At 38.1% G+C, this 19,840-nt stretch overlaps 1 protein-coding gene, 1 long non-coding RNA gene and 1 other non-coding gene across 3 annotated transcripts; all 3 read right to left on the bottom strand.

Moving 5' to 3' along the window:
* Positions 1 to 10,765: 10,765 nt before the first annotated feature.
* Positions 10,766 to 13,030, bottom strand: LOC121778557. Its single transcript, XR_006045692.1, has 3 exons — positions 12,782 to 13,030; positions 11,198 to 11,367; positions 10,766 to 11,020 (listed from the first exon to the last, which is right to left on the bottom strand). It is a non-coding gene; the product is annotated as an uncharacterized LOC121778557 (long non-coding RNA).
* Positions 13,031 to 13,536: 506 nt separating this feature from the next.
* On the bottom strand, positions 13,537 to 13,607 carry TRNAG-GCC. The gene has a single exon. It is a non-coding gene; the product is annotated as a tRNA-Gly (tRNA).
* A 339-nt stretch (positions 13,608 to 13,946) lies between these two features.
* On the bottom strand, positions 13,947 to 18,221 carry LOC121778556 (boron transporter 4-like). Its single transcript, XM_042175929.1, has 14 exons — positions 18,136 to 18,221; positions 17,296 to 17,407; positions 17,106 to 17,188; positions 16,741 to 16,927; positions 16,507 to 16,645; positions 16,245 to 16,410; positions 15,986 to 16,152; positions 15,739 to 15,912; positions 15,563 to 15,658; positions 15,362 to 15,481; positions 14,970 to 15,283; positions 14,603 to 14,882; positions 14,383 to 14,520; positions 13,947 to 14,310 (listed from the first exon to the last, which is right to left on the bottom strand). Exons 2-14 carry the CDS (start codon positions 17,397 to 17,399, stop codon positions 14,281 to 14,283), a joined length of 1,998 nt encoding a protein of 665 aa, XP_042031863.1. The 5' UTR covers positions 17,400 to 17,407; positions 18,136 to 18,221; the 3' UTR covers positions 13,947 to 14,280.
* Between the last annotated feature and the right edge of the window lie 1,619 nt (positions 18,222 to 19,840).

The raw sequence follows: 19,840 nt of genomic DNA, 5'->3' as shown, positions 1-19,840 counted from the left end.
ATGGATTTGAGTTTGGTGTAAATGGTTGGAGATGGTCTTAAGAGAAGGAATAAAATAGAGATAAAAGGTGTAACTTGATTAAATTTAATAATTGAACTTTATCAAAAAAATTATAACTTTAAAATAGTATTAATGTATGCAATTAAAATTATAACTAGAACTTCTTTTTTATTTGTTCTAAACACTTTTAATAAGGCATTGTAATTGAAAATATGATCTACAATATAGTTTTTTATACATGTAATTAACATAAATTATTCACATCTAATATAAAGGTCTTCAAGTTGCCTATCTGTATAGAGTTTTATTTAACAATTTTAAATTAGAAGAATTATTTTTTTGATATATTGTGTTTTCTCATAATCTTTTGATGATGAATGACATTGCGTGATATAGCATTGAAAGGACCACATTGGACATTGCAAGAGCACTATCTAAAATCGATTATCTCTACAACATCTTAGACTTGATCTTCGCTATTGCAATATTCTTCATTGAAAATTCCATCACGGAGAACTCAACCGCAGTCTAGTACCACTCCACTTCTACCGTTGCAGATGCCCTTAGGTTCCCCAGAACTCGACTGATGTCTTTTGAGGTTTTGTGTTTTTTGTTTATATGTGCAGATGTACTTGTCACTAGTTTTTCTTTTTGGTCTATCTATCAATACTAGTCACGTTTATGTTTTATTGTTTTTGATAGTAAACTCCACACTCACTAACTTATTTCATTTATTTTTTTATAAAATTAATATTTAAAAGTAGGAATCATATTTCATCAACTCTTTTCACTCAATTTCTTTCATTTTAAAAACTCGGATTGAGTCAATTTGTAACAATTAATGATAGAACGAGTATAATACTATTTTGGTGAATTGGATATACAACTTTCCAAACCTATATATCTTTAACAAGAGCCTAGCATTCCACAAGTATAACACAAAGCTCAAATAAAGTTGATCAAATCTTGCCCAATTCCCTAGCAATTTAGCCACTGTTGTACAATTAATTTGTGTTTGAATCATGGAGGCGACTCCTCGAATAGATAAAACAGGAGTGAGATAGAGAGATAAAAGGACAAAACTAGCCTTTTAATAGTTTGGCTGAGAGCGAAGAGTAAAAGTCTACAAAGACAAGCCACGAGACTTGCGGGGCCCGCAGCAAGTGGAATGGGCCCAGTGGATACTAGAAAACCCACAGACGTACCCATATATTGGGCTTTCTTTGACAGGTTATAAATCGCAATTTCTGTGGGCCTCAATTTACTACCTTGAATTAAGATGTGGGCCGCCTATCATTTTTAGCCTCTTTTAATTTATTTTTTTTTATTTTGAAAAATATACATTTTCCTTTTAATTATATGTGATAATAGTCCTAGACTTGGATTTTCCTTGGATGGGGAGAAATTAATCTTCCAATCGACTATTTACTCAATCTTCTCCCTATTTGAGTTTCACTTGATACGATTAAATTTTAGATTTTTTAGAGGCTTTTTATGAATGACAATGTGACACCATATTTTTTAAAGCCACTATTGGTATATTTATTAAGGGATTTGGGTTCAAATTTCAATCAGCTTCAACTTAAACAAACCCTCAATAGCGATTTGAATCAAAATTCTCTAACCTCTAAATTTCAATTTTCTTAAATTTCGTCTCTAAAAAAACGCTTAAATTGACTTGGGATAGAGGAATTGGCTACGTTGATACAGTAAATTGAATTTATCTTCTGATAACATAATTTGTAGAAATAAAATGTGTATGGAACTGACAAACTGGCATCATAATTGAAGGTGGATTATGACCAAACCAAGCCAAAAAACTTTTAAGTCATGTCTTTTACCATCTTGAGAGCATCCACAACGCGCGCCGCCCGCGTTCCGCGTTTCGTGCCGGAGGAACGAAACGGGCGCGACACGTTGCGGACATGCGTTCCGTGCCCAGGCCGTGCCGTGTGCCGTCGTCGCGAGACACGGCACGGCCTGCATCGCCACGCGCTTTGGCGACGTGGCGCGCCCCTGCGTCGTGGTGACGCCCACTCGCCGGTCCGCGAGTGGGCGTCGTCATTTATGACGCAATAAATCTTTTAAAAAAATTAATTTATAAAAAAAAATAAAAAAAATGTGTAAATAGTAATATTACCGTTTTATATCCGTTTTATTTTTTTATTTTTTACTCTATAAATACTCCTAATTCATCCTCATTTCACACAACTACACATCTATTCTTCCTAAAATCAACTTCATTTCTTCTCCAATTTTCATCTAACATCTCATCAAAAAATGTCAGGCGACGGCAACTCCGGCGGTGGCGGCTCCGGCGGGTGGGATCTCAACACGTTTACCGATTGGGGTACCATATACAACACACTTGGTGGTTCCGGTTCGTCGACGCCGGGCACGACAAGTTCGGCGACGCCCGGTGGGTACCAACCACCAACTTTCGACGTGGATGCATACGCACGACCCTCAGCCCCGCAGTATTCGCAGGGATTATCCCAGATTCGGGAGGATTTCCCCGTTGAACCCACTCTGGGAGGAGATCGAGGCGGGCGAGGAGGAGGAGGAGGAGGAAGAAGAAGAGGAGGATCTAGGCCGGCATCCGTACAACAACAACGAAACGATGGCGGTGTACAATGCCTAGATCACCGTCTCGTACGATCCCATCATCGGGAATCAACAAGCTCACAAGCGCTTCTGGGAAAAGGTCACCGAGATCTACCACCAGATTAAGCCGAAAGGCTCCCGGAAGCGCACATATACAATGCCCCGCTCTCACTTTGGCCGAGTCGACAAACAGGTCAAAAAATTCTGCGGCATCTACTCGACCGAAGCGGCGCACTACCAAAGCGGAGCTTCGGGAGCCGACATTCTGAGGGCGGCTTTGTTCGTCTACAACCAGGACACCGGCAAACAATTCAGATTTGTTGATGTTTGGTAGGCTGTCAAGGACGAGGAACGGTGGGCCGGCGGTGTCCGCTGCAGCTCGGGCTCAACCTCAAAGCGCACGAAGCACACGACGAGTGACCAATACTCATCTGGTGACACCGGTGAGGGCAGCGGCGGACAAGAGGGTGCATCGCAGGAGTTTGCGGGTACGGCCGGGGATGACGGGGGATCCAGTCGTGCGCGCCATCGGCCGCAAGGGACGAAGGCGGCTAGAGCGAGGAAGGGCCGAGGCGAATCAAGCCAGGCAGGCTCGGGGGGAGGCTCGAACACCCTTATAGCGGTGTACATGACCGCCACAATGGCGGACACTTCCCGCTTCTCGCCCTCCCAATATGCGGCCTGGTGGAACGGAATTGTGCATATGGCAGCACAACTTGGCCTTCCGACTCCCCCTCCACCTCGACCGCCTTCGGGGGATGATTCGCCGGCGTAGTAGTTTTTTTATTTTCTTTAAATTTGTATTTTAAATTATGTAATGTTTAATTTTTTAGGATTTTAATTGTGTATATTTTATTTTTTTGAATTTTAAGTTGTAATTTTTTTATGTTGTGTGCTTTTAATGAAGTGTGTTTGTTTTAATTGAATTGAGTTGGAAATAAAAATAAAAAATGAAATTGAATGAATAGTAATTTAAGGAACGATTAAGAAACGGAGGGTTGCAGGTTTCGTTCCTTAGTTAAGGAATGGAGTTAAAAAGTACAGTATGACCCGCAAATAGTAATTTAAGGAACGGTGGGGGAACAACGTAGTGGATGCCTGACGGCTGAGATTCTTGATGTCCTTCCCAAACCTTTTTCGATTTCAACAAATCAATATGATTTTTTTCATTATTGGAAATTGGATATATAGTTCACATTCATTTGTGAAAATAAAAGATGAACAGTTTGGATAATTTGGAGTAATTTTTAATGTTGTTTATGAATAGATAGTGTCGTTATCTCTTTCTCTGTGGCTGTGGTCCTGTTTGAGCTGCACATGAAAAGCACCATCATAAGGCTACATACAATACCAGTCCAAAAATCGAATTTAATTTCATAATTCCGCAGACTTTGATATGCCTCATTTTGGGCATAACTAATAAATTTGCACATGTTGATGTCTCTAATCTATTGAAATTTTTATCCAAATCCTGTTAAATTGTTAACGATTAATTTTCTTTTGAAACTGTTTTTCAATTCTGGATTTTTTTTTCCTTAGTGTTGATTGTATCATAAATATAAATTATATTTTTTAATCATTTTAAACTTTAGTTAATGAATAGAAACAATGATTGACTACTCACTCTGTATTCAAAAAATAGAAACATTTGAAACAACACGAGTTTTAATGCACAATTGGTAAAGTAAGTGAGAAGAATTGATAAAGTAAGAGAGGGGAAAAGAAAAATGAGTAAAGTAAGAGAGAGGAAGAGAAAAAATAGTAAAAGTAGAGTTAGTGGATTGTGGGGTCTATGTCCTAAAATAGAAAGATTCTAAAGTTCTATTTTTAAGAAACAACTAAAAATAGAAATAGTTGTTATTTTTAAAAAACGGAGGGAGTATTTCATTATTTCTTTGCATTTATTTATGGGCAAATTGCTAAAAAGGAATATCAAGTTTGGTCAATTTTGACTTTCAAATTAAATGACGTCATTTAAGTAGTACATCGTTTTACCCTCTAGTAGTATTTTTCGTTTTTTCACATTATACATAATTTCCGTAGGCAGAGTTTCCAGCTTCTCAATCTAGCTATCAAGAAATGATTGATGAATGATCGATATAATCCCAATTAACGCTAATTTTTAATCCTCAGTTGTCATATTTAATCAGTATGAGATGGATGGGTGACAATAGCACCACGTAGATATCCACTATAATTGTAGTGTAGAGAGAAGTCTGCCGACGCTGAAATGAATGCATTGAATGAGAATATGCATAAATGCGGCAAAATTCGCAGTTCCTTCGCGTGGATATCTTTTCAAAATAAAACATTTGCTTTTCGGTACATGCACGAGCAGGGACGGAGCCAGAAATTCTATATAGGTGGGGCAAAATTCCATACAAAGACATTTTAAAGATTTTAGAAGGGGCATTTATAAAGGTATTTAAAAAAAAATTTAAAAATAATGATCAAAATAGTACCAATGAAATTTTTTGAGGTGGGCCATTTGCCCCTTGTAGGATGCATGTACATCCGTCCTTGTGCATGAGATTTTATTTAATGTTGTTTTATGAGTTAATTATGAAAAAATAAAGTAAGAAATATGAAAAAGTAAAGATAATGTTATTTCTATTTTAGGAAATGGGACAATTCAAAAAGGATAATGTTTCCTTTTTAATGAGACAAGGAGAGTATATCAATATTAATTACTCATTACAGTTGCTAGAATCCTACGTAGTACCCCCAATATGGCATGTTTCTAATCCTAAGTGATTTTCCCCATGCAAATTATTAGTGAAAAAAATGAAAACTAGGTGGGTGTGGAGGGGTTAACTGTTAAGTGTTAACACAATAATGGAAACTATGAGGGGTTAGATTGACTAAATAAAGTAACCATGATAACTTTTGGCAAAATAAATAAAAAAAATAAGTGAAGAAGTACATGTTATTAATGAATTTTAAAACTACCGAAGTAAATGCGATGACGAGTACACATATATATGCTCGGATTGTTGTATGCTTCCAAATTCTCCAATTAAATGTGGCCTTAAATGAACTCATATTTCATTTCTGGATTTTTATTTATCCAGCCGAAGCCGATTTGATGTTTTATATTTATCAAATTGCAACCTTGAATTGTATCATCCGTGACTATAAATAAAAGATAAACCAACTTTACTTTTTCAATTTTTCAAGTTTTTCTTTTCCATGTTGGCATTTGTCCAACAATAATAATAGTGTTTTTTTTTTATATTTTGGATAGTCCATATATATTGTAAGTTTAGTAATTTATATTGAACTTTAAATTTATTATCGGTATTTTATTGGGTTAAATAAGTTGTAACGCAAAGGGGCTATTGCTTCTTGCATTGTCATCGTAAAAGTTGAAATTTGTTTAGTGATCACAAGCAAAATCACAGCCATATATGACAATATTTGAGGGGACATCCTAACAACCAATAATTTTGAGACAGTAATGATCCCATGATGTAAAAAAATTGTACATATACAACTGACTTTTCTTTTTCTAATAATCTTTTTTGTTAAATACATGACCAAATAGCAGTGAAAAAAGATAAGGCATAGCCATACTTTAATAAAGATTAAAATTAAAAATTCACAATATAAGTTTTGAAACTATGATCGATCCCACTCTGGGGTGGATCCTCTGCTGTGGTTAAAACCACAATGCCCCATACTGTGTATCAAAACACAGAGTTTTAATCTTTAAACGACAGCCAAGAGTTAAAAATACTATTCACTCCTACGCAACTTTATTCTTAATCTATTTACATTTTGTTCACATACATTATTTAAATCCTTTTTTCATTAATTAAATTTCATTTGTTATACTTCTTATTTAAATGTTTTTTTGCTAATCCTTTTTGTTATAAGTCATTTTAATGATTAAATTTACAATTTTCATTGTTAAAAATATAAAAGATGTTCATAATTACAGTATTCCTTAGTATTTTTATTCTTTTTATGTAGTAAAAAAATCTCTCAATTTTAATTCTCAAAATGAGTTTAAAATAAAATGACTAGCAAAGAAGTTAATTTTAAATCAAATTCATATTATTAATGAAACTCAATTATGATAAATTGAATAGTATAAAATTAATTAAGAAATACTATGAAAATAAACAAAAAAAAGACTGAAATGATTAGAAGGATTCAATAGTATAACATCCATGACCCTAAGTTATTTAATATTTTTATATATTTTATTATTAATTGAACTATAGATATATTAAGTGAGTATATTATATGAAGTAATATTTATAACATCGTGACACATCAATATATTTATATACAATTTGAATTCTTGAAAATTTATTAATATATATATATATTATAGGTATAATATATGGTCGTAAATGTTAAATATTGAAATTAAACGTGTGACTATGACAGCGTATAGTAATTGCATCATTGCATACACTTATACGGTAACATGAGAATGCATGTGTATGGGAGGAAAAACATACGTGTTTCTTATATGATATAGTAACATAATTATAGTATCTATATATTATTAATAAGGATGTGGCTTATATTAACAATTAAATAAGGAGCATATAGTTTTGAAGATAGTGTATATACGTGTCAAATTTTATGGTTTGCATGCATAAATATATATATAGGAGTGCCATTTGTAATAATTTAAATTAAATAAAGTAAATGAAAGGTTATGTAATATATGTGGCCATTTATTAAACTTTCATGCACAAAAGCAATAATTTGTAGTGTTTTCTTTATATTAAATTATTTACAAGGATTGTGGAGCAATAGTTATTTAGTTTCCCCATATTGGCCAAACCGACTTAAGCATACACATATATTTCATTAACAATTCTTTATTAGGCAAGGGGGAGGAATAGTTAAAAAGGGGAGGGGTGAAAGAGAAACAGAGGATTAGAAGAAGGGAAACTAGTGAAGGAAAAAGAAAGGAGGAAGGGAAATATTATTCCAGTAGGAGGAAATTTTGAAGGAACAAGGGTCGTAGATGGAAAGATGGATATAAAAGTTCAGACAACTGTTATAGTAGTTAGGTGTGTTTAAATCACACTTTTAATTTTACACGTGCTATATAGTTTATTGCTATACGATTGAATTGAAGTGAATAGTTGGATTGTGTGGTGTAAACTTATGTGTTATTTGATATTGATGGTATGGTACGATATGGATATGTGATTGATGCAATAGATATGTTTGACATATGGAATTGGAATACTTAAATCATTGGATTAAAGAGGGTCTGTGACAGTCTTGCACTGTGTCTGATATCAATGACAATGGACCTACGAGTCATATATACAATGGCAATGGACCTTCGAGTCATATATATGTATACAATGACAATGAGATCTCCATGTCATATTATACAATGGAAATGGACCTTCGGGTCATATATATGTATGTATGTACAAAGGCAATGGAACCTACGGGTCGTATACAATGGAAATCTCGGGCAGATACCAAGCTTGATTTGTCACAGAATAATAAATTGAACATAGAGGCATATGCATATGGATATTAAACTGTTGATGATATTTAATGTTTATGGTTATGTGTGTTGATGTAGAATATTTGTAAATAAGCTAATGAATGAATAAATTTTGTAATTATGGTATTTGGATGGTGATGTAATTAGTATATGATTTCTTTATTTAAATTTGTAATTGTTTATTATAAGTATATATGCCAAAGAGAGGTTGGGGTGTGACAAATAGTACTCCCTCCGTCCCAGTTTAAGAGTCTCATTTAGAATTACCATATTTGGATATAAAATTTAACCTCATTGTTGATGAAATTTACACTCAAATGTCATTACTTTCATAAAATAAAATAAAACAAAATCCTAAACATACAAAAAGTCAAAAGGGCCACACTTTCCACTAACTCACTTTAATTATTACACACTTCAACAATCACTACCTCATTTCAATTATTACACACTCCAATAATTTCTTAAAACTCGTGCCCTAACTAAATTGCACTCCTAAACTGGGACGGGGGAGTATTTTTTAGTACTAACGTAACAATAAATAAATTAACGTATAGAAATTAATAGTAGTAGTAGTAAGTAGTATTTTAGTGCCTAAAAATTGAATTAAAAGATAGTAGTACTACTATAATACTTGGCTGTAGACGATTAACGAATTAAGTTGGATAGGGAAATAAATGAATAGTACTAATCAAACCTTGGCTGCCGTTTAATGACTAAGGTTCTGCATTTTGACACAGCAATTATATGAGTACTTATAAATGAGACAAAATTATCTTCAAGTTTAATTCTAATGAATCATTCCGGAACTTATAGATTTTGTTGATGAATACAATTAAGACGTTTTCGACCCAAGATCAAGAATGTGGAGACTAGATCTTGTTTTCTCTGCTCTCTTATCCTTTGATTTTGACAGTTCTGCAAGATCATAGTGCAAAGAGATTGAATCTTGTACAAGAATGAAAATACAATGATTGGTTGTGGGTGAAGTAGATGGACCAAAATTGACAAGATGTAAACAGTTTTGAACCAAATTAAATAGACAATATGTAAAATTATACTCCGTATTCCATATTCCATTAGAAAAGAAGAATACGTTACAAAATACATACGTACAAATTTCAGACAACGTAGGATATAACCTATAACTAACAAGAGCCTGTCAATAAATTAAAGCATGGCCAGCCTCACATGGAATGTCCACAAATATATGGATTATCAAGATTAATTTTCTTATATTATGTGTAGTTCCACCCACCCTACAATCTCTCCCTAATTTCCTTATTATTACTTCTCATGGACATTTCCAAATTATTTTGCTAATGCATCAAATAGACAAGCAAGTGCAACTATGATAAATAGTACTCCAAACAACTCATAAATACCTGCGTAAGAACTAAAAATGCCGTAACCATATTTCATCATTGTTTTTTCTTTTGAAATCCAAACCAAACTCTTCTAAATTCAAAACAAAATAAACAGAAGTTCATATATTGTTGGAATCTAGAATTTAAGATGCCCGGTCAATGAAGTTTGACCAATAATAAATGTGATGAGACATTTAATTTTGGAAAATTAAATGATATAGCGTCGATCTACGTTCCGCTTAGATGACCGTAGTATATTCACTTTCTCAAATCCGATTCCCGGTGAGTGAGAAATAGTGGATTAAAGTAGGTCACATTGTAGCTTTTGATAAAGCTATGAGTTGAAAGTGTAGGGAGTAATTAACTAGTGTTAATTATCCCACATAGGAGATGAGACACATCTTTAAATGTGTATTTATTAAGTGACTAATTACACTTAGTAATTATCGTGGACTAAGATGGGTGAAAGAGCCCACACGAACGCACACGCACGCCGAGCCGCACCTGCACCCGCGCCCTTGGTCTTGGTTTTTGGGCTTGTCCCTAGATCCAGACTTAATGTTTTGGACCACCTCAGTTTTGCTGATCAACTGGACATACTGCGTCTTGATCAGCAGCCTGATCAACTCAGCCTGCTGCTCCTTGAGCGATAGCTTGATTAGTGTCTTGATCAAGTCGCTTCACGAAGTCCACATGTGACGGTTGAACTAAGGCGTGTACAGCGTCTAGATTCAACGTCGACCACTCCAGCTTTCAAACTCATAATGGCCGGCGGTTACAGGCCCGCCATGATGATCCATGATGACAGCCATCAAGGCTGAGTTGACCCCCGCAGTGGACCAAACCTATAAATAGGCTAGTCATTCCTCGCATTAGTATAAGAGAACAATTAGAACACAAGCATCATACTCTATGCATAGTCTATCTTCCCAAAGCTCTGCCCTCTCCTCTTCTTGTTCGTCGGAGCTCTGTTGATTGCGGTGCTGCTTCACCAGAGACGTAGCCGTTTTATCTTTGGGGACGACACGCCAAACCGAGAGCACTACCGGGGCGTATCTCGTCTTGCGGAAAGAGGCCTCCTCGACTCGGCTAAGTTTTATTTCCAGTTTACAGTTTCGATTTCATTGTAATTTTCAGTTTTTAGTTCTTCCTTTTTGGGTTGTATTACGCCCCGGTATTGTTTATCTCTTGTAATTCCAGTTTTCCCCGACATATATAAGTAATGCAGTGTCGAGACAGAGATGCGACAATCACAGTAGCATGATATATAAACTCATATAACTACTAGTATTGAGAGGCACAACCATCAGTATTTACATCGGTGCAGTTAATATAAAGTTACACAACATTATTTGCTGATAACCAGTAGCAAAAAAAGAAATAGAAAGAAAACGATTTTCTTATCATTAATATACAAACATGACACATTACAGTTCTTAGAGAGGAAGAAGACCGGACCGGGATCACATTTACTTGTTTCAATTATACGTAATTCAATAACAAGAAATGTCCTCTCAGGGAAATGTCCAAGTGCTTCACGTTCAGCTTGCTCTCTCTTGACCTGCCATTAATGGTGCAATGATACACATAAGAGTTTAGAAGGAAAGTGGACATAAAAGGGAAGAGAGTCGTGTATAAAATGCTTAAATTACAATTTCAGAAAAAGTTGTGAGTTGTGAGCAAAAGCTAGTCTTGGCAACAAATTGTGATCTAAGTGTATCTACGGCGCACATTTCACCTTTCAATGACTTGTCCTTTAGTGGCTTTATTGCTTTAGAGAAGAGCGCATAAAATGCTTAAAAATCGTTTTTGTAGAAGGCTAAGCACTACAGAGATTAATGAGTTGAGATACAGAAGTTAGGAAGTTACAAAAGCCAGCATCTCTTGCAGATAGCTCCGAAATGGTGCCTGTGAAAAAAAATAAATCAACTAAATTGATGACAACTGACTGACTACTAGTCTACTACTAAGTAAAGAAAAGAAAGCATATGACTCTTAGTTAGCTTTCAGTAAAGTCACAACATTGGTAGAAGAGATATTCGCCAAGTATCAAAAAAATAAGTGCAACAAAACTAAAACAAATATACTAGCAACTTAAAATTAGTACTAACAACCAAGCCAACATTTAAGAACAAATGCAATTATTGAGTATCTTCTTCATATATATCTCTCAATAGTTACTCAAGAATAAGTTTGATTTTATATTTACAAGGAATAGACATCTAGTACTTCACATGCTTTGCACATTTAGTTAGACAAAATACAAATGTAGCAACAAATCTGGGGTACGATACCGACACTCAAACTACTAGAACAGGTTAGCATGTGTTGAAGGACACCGCCGCAAGAATCACTACCCAAGACGGGAAAGACAAGATTTATGATGTCTGACACGCTATCCAGTACGGATAATCAGTCAATTTGGAGATTAGTCTGTTAGGTCACATTGTTATAACCCATATAAAAGCAACATAGTAGTAATAAGCAAAAACGTCTGTTTCTTTTCACATTGTGCAAGAGAAAAAAGCATTTTGTATTAGCAATCACTGTCCATTAATGGCAAAATCTACATCAATATTTCTCCTACTGCTAATACATGAAGCTTAGAACATGCACAAACAATTTTTGCAGGAATGTGTAACAGATTATACGCATATCAGGATGGATTTCAAATACGAAAACAAAATCCCCTATAAAGTACTCCCTTAGTTCCCTTATAGTTGTGTCATTTTGCCATTTTTGGAAATTCTCTCATAGTCGAGTCATTTTCATATTTAACACTTTCTCACTTTTATTTTATTCACTTTCTACCCTATTCTCTCTACTTTTCTTCCTTTGGAGTACTTTTTTATCCATCTACTTAACACACTAAACATGCATTTCTTAAACTCAACTATAAGAGAACGGAGGGAGTATAAACTAGTAACAAACCAAGCAGCTCTACATAAGCTACCCGATACCCGATCCGAAAAAATTTTCGGGTACCCGGATACCCGATTCGGGTATCCAGTCCCGAAACATCGGGTACCCGATCCCGATTTAAAAAAAAAAAATCATATTTTTTACACCTGCGTTGCTTCGATAATTTGGCTGTAAAGGCAACCATGCAATTCCTTTGTTAACCAATTATACAACTATCATAGTTTACATCTCGATTTCTTCCAAAATCAATTGAGAATGAACGCAATAGAATGCTCAAATGCAAGAACAACTCGCAAGCTTAGTCACTGTATGTATAACCACCCTTCAAGAATCAAATGCAGCCCTCCTAAAACTGCAAGAACAACTCGCCACCTCGTGTAAACTGAAGCAACATTCGTACCTTCTTCAATATTCAGATGGCGGAGGCGGCGGAGGGCAGCGGTGGCGGGGCGGCCACTGCTTGGGCGGCGCGGGCCGAGAGGGAGAGCTGGAGAGTGCTTAGCGGAACGTCTGCGTGTGGGAGAGGGAGGAGCCGAGGAGAAGACGACAAGCTCGTCGGTGCAGGCGGTGGTGCTCGTCGTCGGTGGGTCGTGGGTGAGGGTGAGAGGCGCAGCCTAGAGGGAGACGGAGTGAGACAGGGAGCGACGGGTCAGGGAGTGTAACTAAATGTGTACAACGTTAGAACCCTAATTCAATTAATTGATAAATGTGACAAATTAAATAAAACATCAGTAAAATTATTATAATTTTCAGGTTTTCGGGTATCGGGTTACCTGATACCCGAAAATCCCAATAACCCAATACTCGATCCCAACCCGAAACCCGATTTTTCAGGTATCGGGTATCCAATTACCAGATTTTTTCGGGTTCGGTTATCGGGTATCCAATACCTGATATCCAATTTGACAGCCCTGCATTACACGTAATATAAAATTGTGTACGATGTAGTATAGTAGTAATATTATAATATCTTTGTATTGTACTATAATTAGATTTATATAGTGTAATATTCGAATTATACTTGAGATTGTAAGAAGAAAAGAAGGAACATTAAAAAACAATGCACAAATTAGTTAGTACTACTTATGTTACAAATTTACAATAACAAATGAATCCGTCTTCTTATCCTACCTGAGCAAAAAATTACCACAGCAATGCACCAGCCGGGAATCGAACCCGGGTCTGTACCGTGGCAGGGTACTATTCTACCACTAGACCACTGGTGCTAGTTGCTGTTATTCTATTTTGATTTATACATAGTCTTAACAATTTTAAGCGTAATTTATTATGTCATGGTGTTTAATACACTACATTTTGCATCGAGGGATCTTTTTGAGCTATGACTCATCCGTAGTTATATAAACTTATATTCTTTGTTATTTAAATGATTTAGTATACATATTCGCCACAACATTTAAATCCAAGTCATTCAAATTAGTACACACCTACCGGAAAATAATGGATGGATTGCGAATTTTTCAAACTTGGTGATTTATTATTCTGTTTTTTTATAAGTATGAGAATTTGACCAAACTTTGTGATTTATTTGGTAATTTGGCATAAAATTAAGAAAGAATTTGAATTCATTCCACTCTTCATTCCTAACCCAAATATTAGAAATTCAATAGTGTGTGTATGTATGTATGAGGTGAAACACCTATAGTTATTTATCATATATAGTAGCTTCCTCCAAACAACACTTCCTCTTCCAATGCCCTCCTTCATCAGCCTTTGTTTTCCAAATGCCAGAAAAATGAAGGGCCTTTGCACCTCATGATTTCTGCTGAGAAAAAAGGAGTCCATCACTTCTTCCTATAATGCCATTTTCCCTCATCCTTCTCCCAATCCTCCCCGTCGTTGCTCGCTCTTGTAAACGCAGCAGCATTGTTGATCTCGCGTCTATGCCCTGCCTGAACCTTCTGGCACAGCCTGCATAAACACGACCCATTAAGGATAGTTTCCGCCTAATCAACTCAAAGCCGTTGCAGAAATAGCACGAACCTGAAGCTGCTGCCTGCTGTTGAAGCTCACTGACCGGTGCTTTAGTTCACCTCTGCGCGTTGTTATCTCGTCCAATATCTCAGCAGAAGATACATCCGGGGAGCTTCCATCATTGTCGATGTCAGGTATCTCCCTGTCCTGCTTTTCCACATTAAGTCAGACTCAGTTTTCGACTGTGTTTTGAGAGCCATTACGAGGATAAGATAGTAAAAAGAACTACCTTGATGGATAGGCTCTTGTTCCTGAACGAGCGCCCAATGATTTCTTCGTACTCAGCTGCATCTAGCTCGCGAAGATAATGAGGCGGGAACATCTTGGGGAGAACGTGCTCTCGTATGCTTATCAGGAGGAAGAAAGGCAACGGAAACAGTATCCCAGCAATCGGTATCCATGTGATTCCAAAGCACAGTAGGAGGTAGGCGAGCTGAAAGATCGTAAACATGAAGATGTATTTGAACGGCACCCCCTCCACGTACGAGGCATGGAAATCTTCGATGACTCTGCCCGATGAATGAATAATCACGAGTAAGTTAAAAAGAACCATGGTGGTCTCTGATTTGTAGAGTGTAATAATATACGAGGCTTACTTGAAACGACGGCCTGGTGGAACGAACAGCAGTAGAATCCTTTCCCAGAACTGATTACCGGGGAGGCTGTCAATGGCCATGTAGGCGAAGTATCCCCACAAGACCGAGGTAGGTATCAACCTGAGCACGGGCGTAGCACATATAGCGACCCCCACAAGTATGGATTGCAACAAGTTGCTGACCCGCTGCTCGTTTACTCTAACAGGCAAGTAGAGATCGATGCACTTTTCAGGGTCGAACGCGCTATCTGAGTCCGTATCATCATGGCTCATGACGGCTTCCTTCAAGCTCGCTAGGTCTTTGTCCGAAGCGTGCTGCAGCAAAACACGAAATTAGACCTTTAAACTAGACAACAGATGTAGAGATGGAACGAGACAGCAATGAGCTCGTACCGAATAGGCGCCACCCTCCATCTCAACAAACACAGCGTGCATTCGCCCATATATCTCCGAATTGCTCGCTTGCAACTTCATGCCCTCCTTTGCAGATTTCACCATTTTCTTCCGTATCAACTGCAGATCATCAGCACTTGATTATTAAACAGTTTTCTCATTCGTATGATGCGAGAATTTCTGCACATTCGCAATTCCTACCTGCTTCTTGAGGACTGCAAGACTTCGAGTATGCATAGGAGACTGCGGAAGAACACCATTCGAAGGAGGAAGTCCGAGTAATCCACAGATCAAAGTCTGAAACAACAAAAGGTACAACTCTCAGCAGAGAAGAAAACATAAATAATTAGCCAACTATAGCGATTTAAATTACATACCATCACTCCCAGCAACATGATATCATAATGGTAAGCAGAGGGCTTTTTCAGATTGAATTCCTTTTGCTGTGCCAACTGTGAAGCTACGCTGTGATCGAAAAAGTACAGACCCGCGATCATCAAGGCCGGTATTATCGCAGCAAAAATGTACATTGCTGGTACCCTCCCCATGTCCTAAAATTTCATTTATAGAAACATTAAATGGAAGCAATACACAGCATAAACAGCTTATTTACTAGCTAAATACCTTTATCACGGTCCAGTGATACAGCGACTCAGAATCCCAAGGATCGGGGCAGAAAAGCCGCCTTGGGACTCCTGAAGGGATCTTGCTCGGTAAGCTATAAGATAACGCAGTCCATACTATAACCGCCAAGGGAACTCCGTAGTCTGCAATAAGACTCCTGAACATGCCTGTCCAAATACACCAGAGGATATGAATCAATACAATGTAGGCAATGCTACGACATGATTCAAGTTAGCATTCCAATGAAAATTCCCCGTACCAGAACCATAACGCCAGGACCTAGCTTGCGTGCTCTTGAGAGCAGTGATAAGGAGGCCGAAAGAAAATATGATAGCAAGTAATCCATTAGTGTAAAGCCACTGGAATTGAAATTTCTCTTCGGAGGCATTTTCACCCTTTGGAATGCTGAATTCACTTACCACACCCTGTTATTATTCAAGCAAGATACAAGTTACGATCGCAAATTTTCTAGCGGACCAGCTAGTAGATGCTACAAGGTTAGGGAGCAAATATATGCTTACCTTGATGGCCTCTTGAAGGAAAAGAACAGTGATTAACATGCCGAAAAGTTCCCCTGCTACTCGTGTAAATCGCTTGATGATGGTGCAAGCATTGAATATAGCAAGAAGAAACAGCATCAAAGAAGTCCAGACACAAACCCTGACAAAAAAAAATCAAATGGAAAAAGGTTACTCAACATGCTATCTGGAAAGTAAAAGATTGGACAAAAAAAAATATTAAGGCTAGTTATGTACCAGCCAGCCCAGGCTAGATACAACTCCGTTCCCACGGTTTTTTTAGCAAAACTATACAGGTAGGAGTACATAATGATGGTTGGTTCCGCAACCCCTAAGATCAATAGCGGCTGTCCACCAAAAATGGAGTGAATGACTCCACATATAGCCGTAGAAGCAAGAGTTTCGGGGGTGCTCAACCTTCCATCTGATAGAAAAGCAAAGAACTTATCAGAAGTTGAGGCTTAGTATTAGTGTAAAGAAGCTTATTAGCCAACAACTACTTCAATAAGTGGGAAAAAATTATCTTTGGGGCTCAACTTTCATTTCATAATAAATTCTTGTTCAAAAAGATGCATTTAGTTTCCTCAGAATTAAAAACTGACCTGTTTCTCTACTTAGCTGCTCTCCAAAGGCAATCACAGGGAGAGCAGAAGCAAAGAAAATATAGGCTGTTGGGGCAAGAATCCTGCAATGGTGAATGAAAATAAAGATAAAATTTAAAGCTTTGTTGAAACAGAACATCATACTATATACTCTCCATCACTCAATAGCAAAGCAAAAAGAAATACAGACCTTGCACCCGAACCACATGAATCGAGCCAGTCCTTCTTGTAGCATGCCAACCGTCCTTTGAGATCCTTCTCGACTCCCTTGAAGGGAGTCTTGAGGCCATCCATGGTGTTTCCTATAATCAAGAAAAACACCAAGGTATATAATAAATCAAACAAATGCATGAATTATTGGGTTTCTTATAAAAGAATCAGAATCCAAACAATTCAAGATTAAAAAAAAAAGCAGAAAACTACATTAGGGTGCAAATATGATCTCAAAAACCAATCTTTAGCATTCCCATTTGAAACAACATTAATGAGATGAATCATACATATAAAAAAACCCATTTTCCCTGATTGAAAAGATAATCAAAACTGAATTTTCCATAATCAAGAAATGTTGAAGGGCCGGGTTAGATTCGAAGGGGAATACCTTTTTCCCGCTTGACATCAAATTTATCACAAGATTGTAGCTTATATACGCGGTGTGCGCTTCTGTATTATAACGTGGATGGTCCATATCCAAATCAAGAACAGAAAAAAGAGTTGCTAAAATAATTGGATCTCACTCCCTCCTATAAAGTATAAACCATCCAATGTCCATCAAAGACAAAATAACGCTACTAACTAACTAACTACATAACCAATTAAATTAAAATGCACCACACATTCTTAAAATTGCAACATATGTCATAACCGTGGAATTGCACACGATGGGCTGATCTGATTCGAGAAAAAGAAGACATGTAGGCAGCTAAATAGTCGAGTAAAAGAAAAAAAATGCAATCTTTTTTGCAGGCGGCGTTGGTGAAGAAGGAGGGTGCATTGCCAAAGAAAGCGGGTAGAAGAAGAAAATGCCTACCTCTTGTATCCCTCTTGCCTGTTTTTTTGTTCCGTTGTTCAGTTCAAGAGTGAGAGAGAGGGGAATGGATGTCGAGCGGCAGCGAATGTTGTGTGAATTCGAAATATAAAACATCGGAGGTTGTAAAGGTGGTGGGCCCAATGTATCTGCTGTTATGAAAAATATTTTCTGTTCAATTTTTTTTTTTTTTTTTGGAAATTGGATTTCGACATCTCATTATGGAGTACGACTAAATTACACTTTTAGTCATGCTATTAGACCATCCACAATAGGAATAGCCCAGCCATAGCCTAGCCACTGCCACATTATCAGCACTAAAAATCCTCCTGCCACATCATCAAAACAAGTAAATAGCTCAGCAATAGCTCAGCCATAGCCTAGCCACATAATATCCACATCACTATTAACAAATATATACAAAATGAAATAATTAACAATCACACAATATACGAAATTTAATTTACGAGACATATACGGGAAAATTTTAATAATAATATTAGAATTTTAAAAAGTACAATAATTTAAAAAAAATACATTAATTTTAAAAAAAATACAATAATAAAAAGGAGTGTCAATTCACTCCTCGTCTCCGTCGTCGCCGCCTCCGTCGCTGTCGCCACCATCGCCGCCGCCGCCGCCGGTCTCCCTCCGTGCCGCCTCCAACTCGTCCTGCAGGCTCATTAGCAAGGTTTGAAGCACGCTCTTCTCCACGGGATCCGTCGCCACCCGCCATTCGGCCATCGTCTTGATCAACTGAGCGCGCGTTTGGGCGCGAGCGAAGAATTTGAGATCCTCGGTGGATTGGACAAGGGGGGATGCCGACTGGACCTCCTGGGAAGCCCCGGCGTTCCCCCTCGCCTCCCGCTGAGCGCGCTTGCGCCACATCGGGCGAGGTCGGCCACCGACCGAACGCGGCGTGGGGAACTCCTGCGTCGTCTCAGGGAGGTCGTGGGAACCACCGCTGCTGCCGCTGAAATCGCCGGTGTAGTTCAGTCGTTGCTTCTTCGGCCACCCAGAGTCGACACCTACTCGGAACTTCTCGGACTCGTTCAGCACAAGATAGCAGTTCCAGTAGGTGAAGTCCTTGTATACCCCCTTCAGTGGGAAGGTTTTCTCAGCTATTCTCCTGCAGTCCTCCTCCGTTTGGCCACTGCTCATCATGCGGAATGCGTTGGTGTACAAACCCGAAAATCGGGAGACCGCACTCCTGATTCGGTTCCAGGCCTTCCGGCAATCCTCCCCGTTGCGTGGCCTCCCCTCCGGGCAAAATCTCATGTAGGCTGCTGCTATCTTGCCCCACATGTTGACGATCCTCTGCTCGTTCGAAACGAGAGGATCGTCGCAAACACTCACCCACGCCTTGCAGAGCGCGACGTTCTCCTCGTCCGTCCACCTCGTCCGTACCTCCTCCTCACCCGGCTGCGACGACTCGCCGACCTTCTTCTTGCCCTTCTTCGCGGGGGCGCCACGCACCCGCTCTGCCCCTCCCCCTTCAACGAGAGTTTCCGGAGCTCCGGGAGTATCAAACACCAAGTCATCTAAGGAGAAACTATCAAACCCCAAGGGCATTTGGGTCGATGTGTGCGATGAACCAGTCGAAAAATCTAAACTGGGGAGATAGACATCCCCCGCCGTCGCCGGGGACCCCCCATAAGTCCACTGTGTAGCCGGTACTACCCCCGGAGTCCCCTATGTCGGCGGTACC

This window comes from Salvia splendens, chromosome 19 (assembly GCF_004379255.2).
Source record: "Salvia splendens isolate huo1 chromosome 19, SspV2, whole genome shotgun sequence".
Taxonomy (NCBI): Eukaryota; Viridiplantae; Streptophyta; class Magnoliopsida; order Lamiales; family Lamiaceae; genus Salvia; species Salvia splendens.
The sequence above is the reverse complement of the archived record's forward strand: the minus strand, read 5'-3'. Positions and strand labels throughout refer to the sequence as shown.

Excerpts from the sequence above, each read along its gene's own strand:
- LOC121778556 (XM_042175929.1), bottom strand. The coding sequence starts at position 17,399 with ATGGATGGCCTCAAGACTCCCTTCAAGGGAGTCGAGAAGGATCTCAAA. Across the intron at positions 15,913-15,985 it reads ATCACTGGACCGTGATAAAG|GACATGGGGAGGGTACCAGC; the intron begins GTATTTAGCTAG and ends ATGAAATTTTAG. Across the intron at positions 14,521-14,602 it reads ACAAGAGCCTATCCATCAAG|GACAGGGAGATACCTGACAT; the intron begins GTAGTTCTTTTT and ends GTGGAAAAGCAG.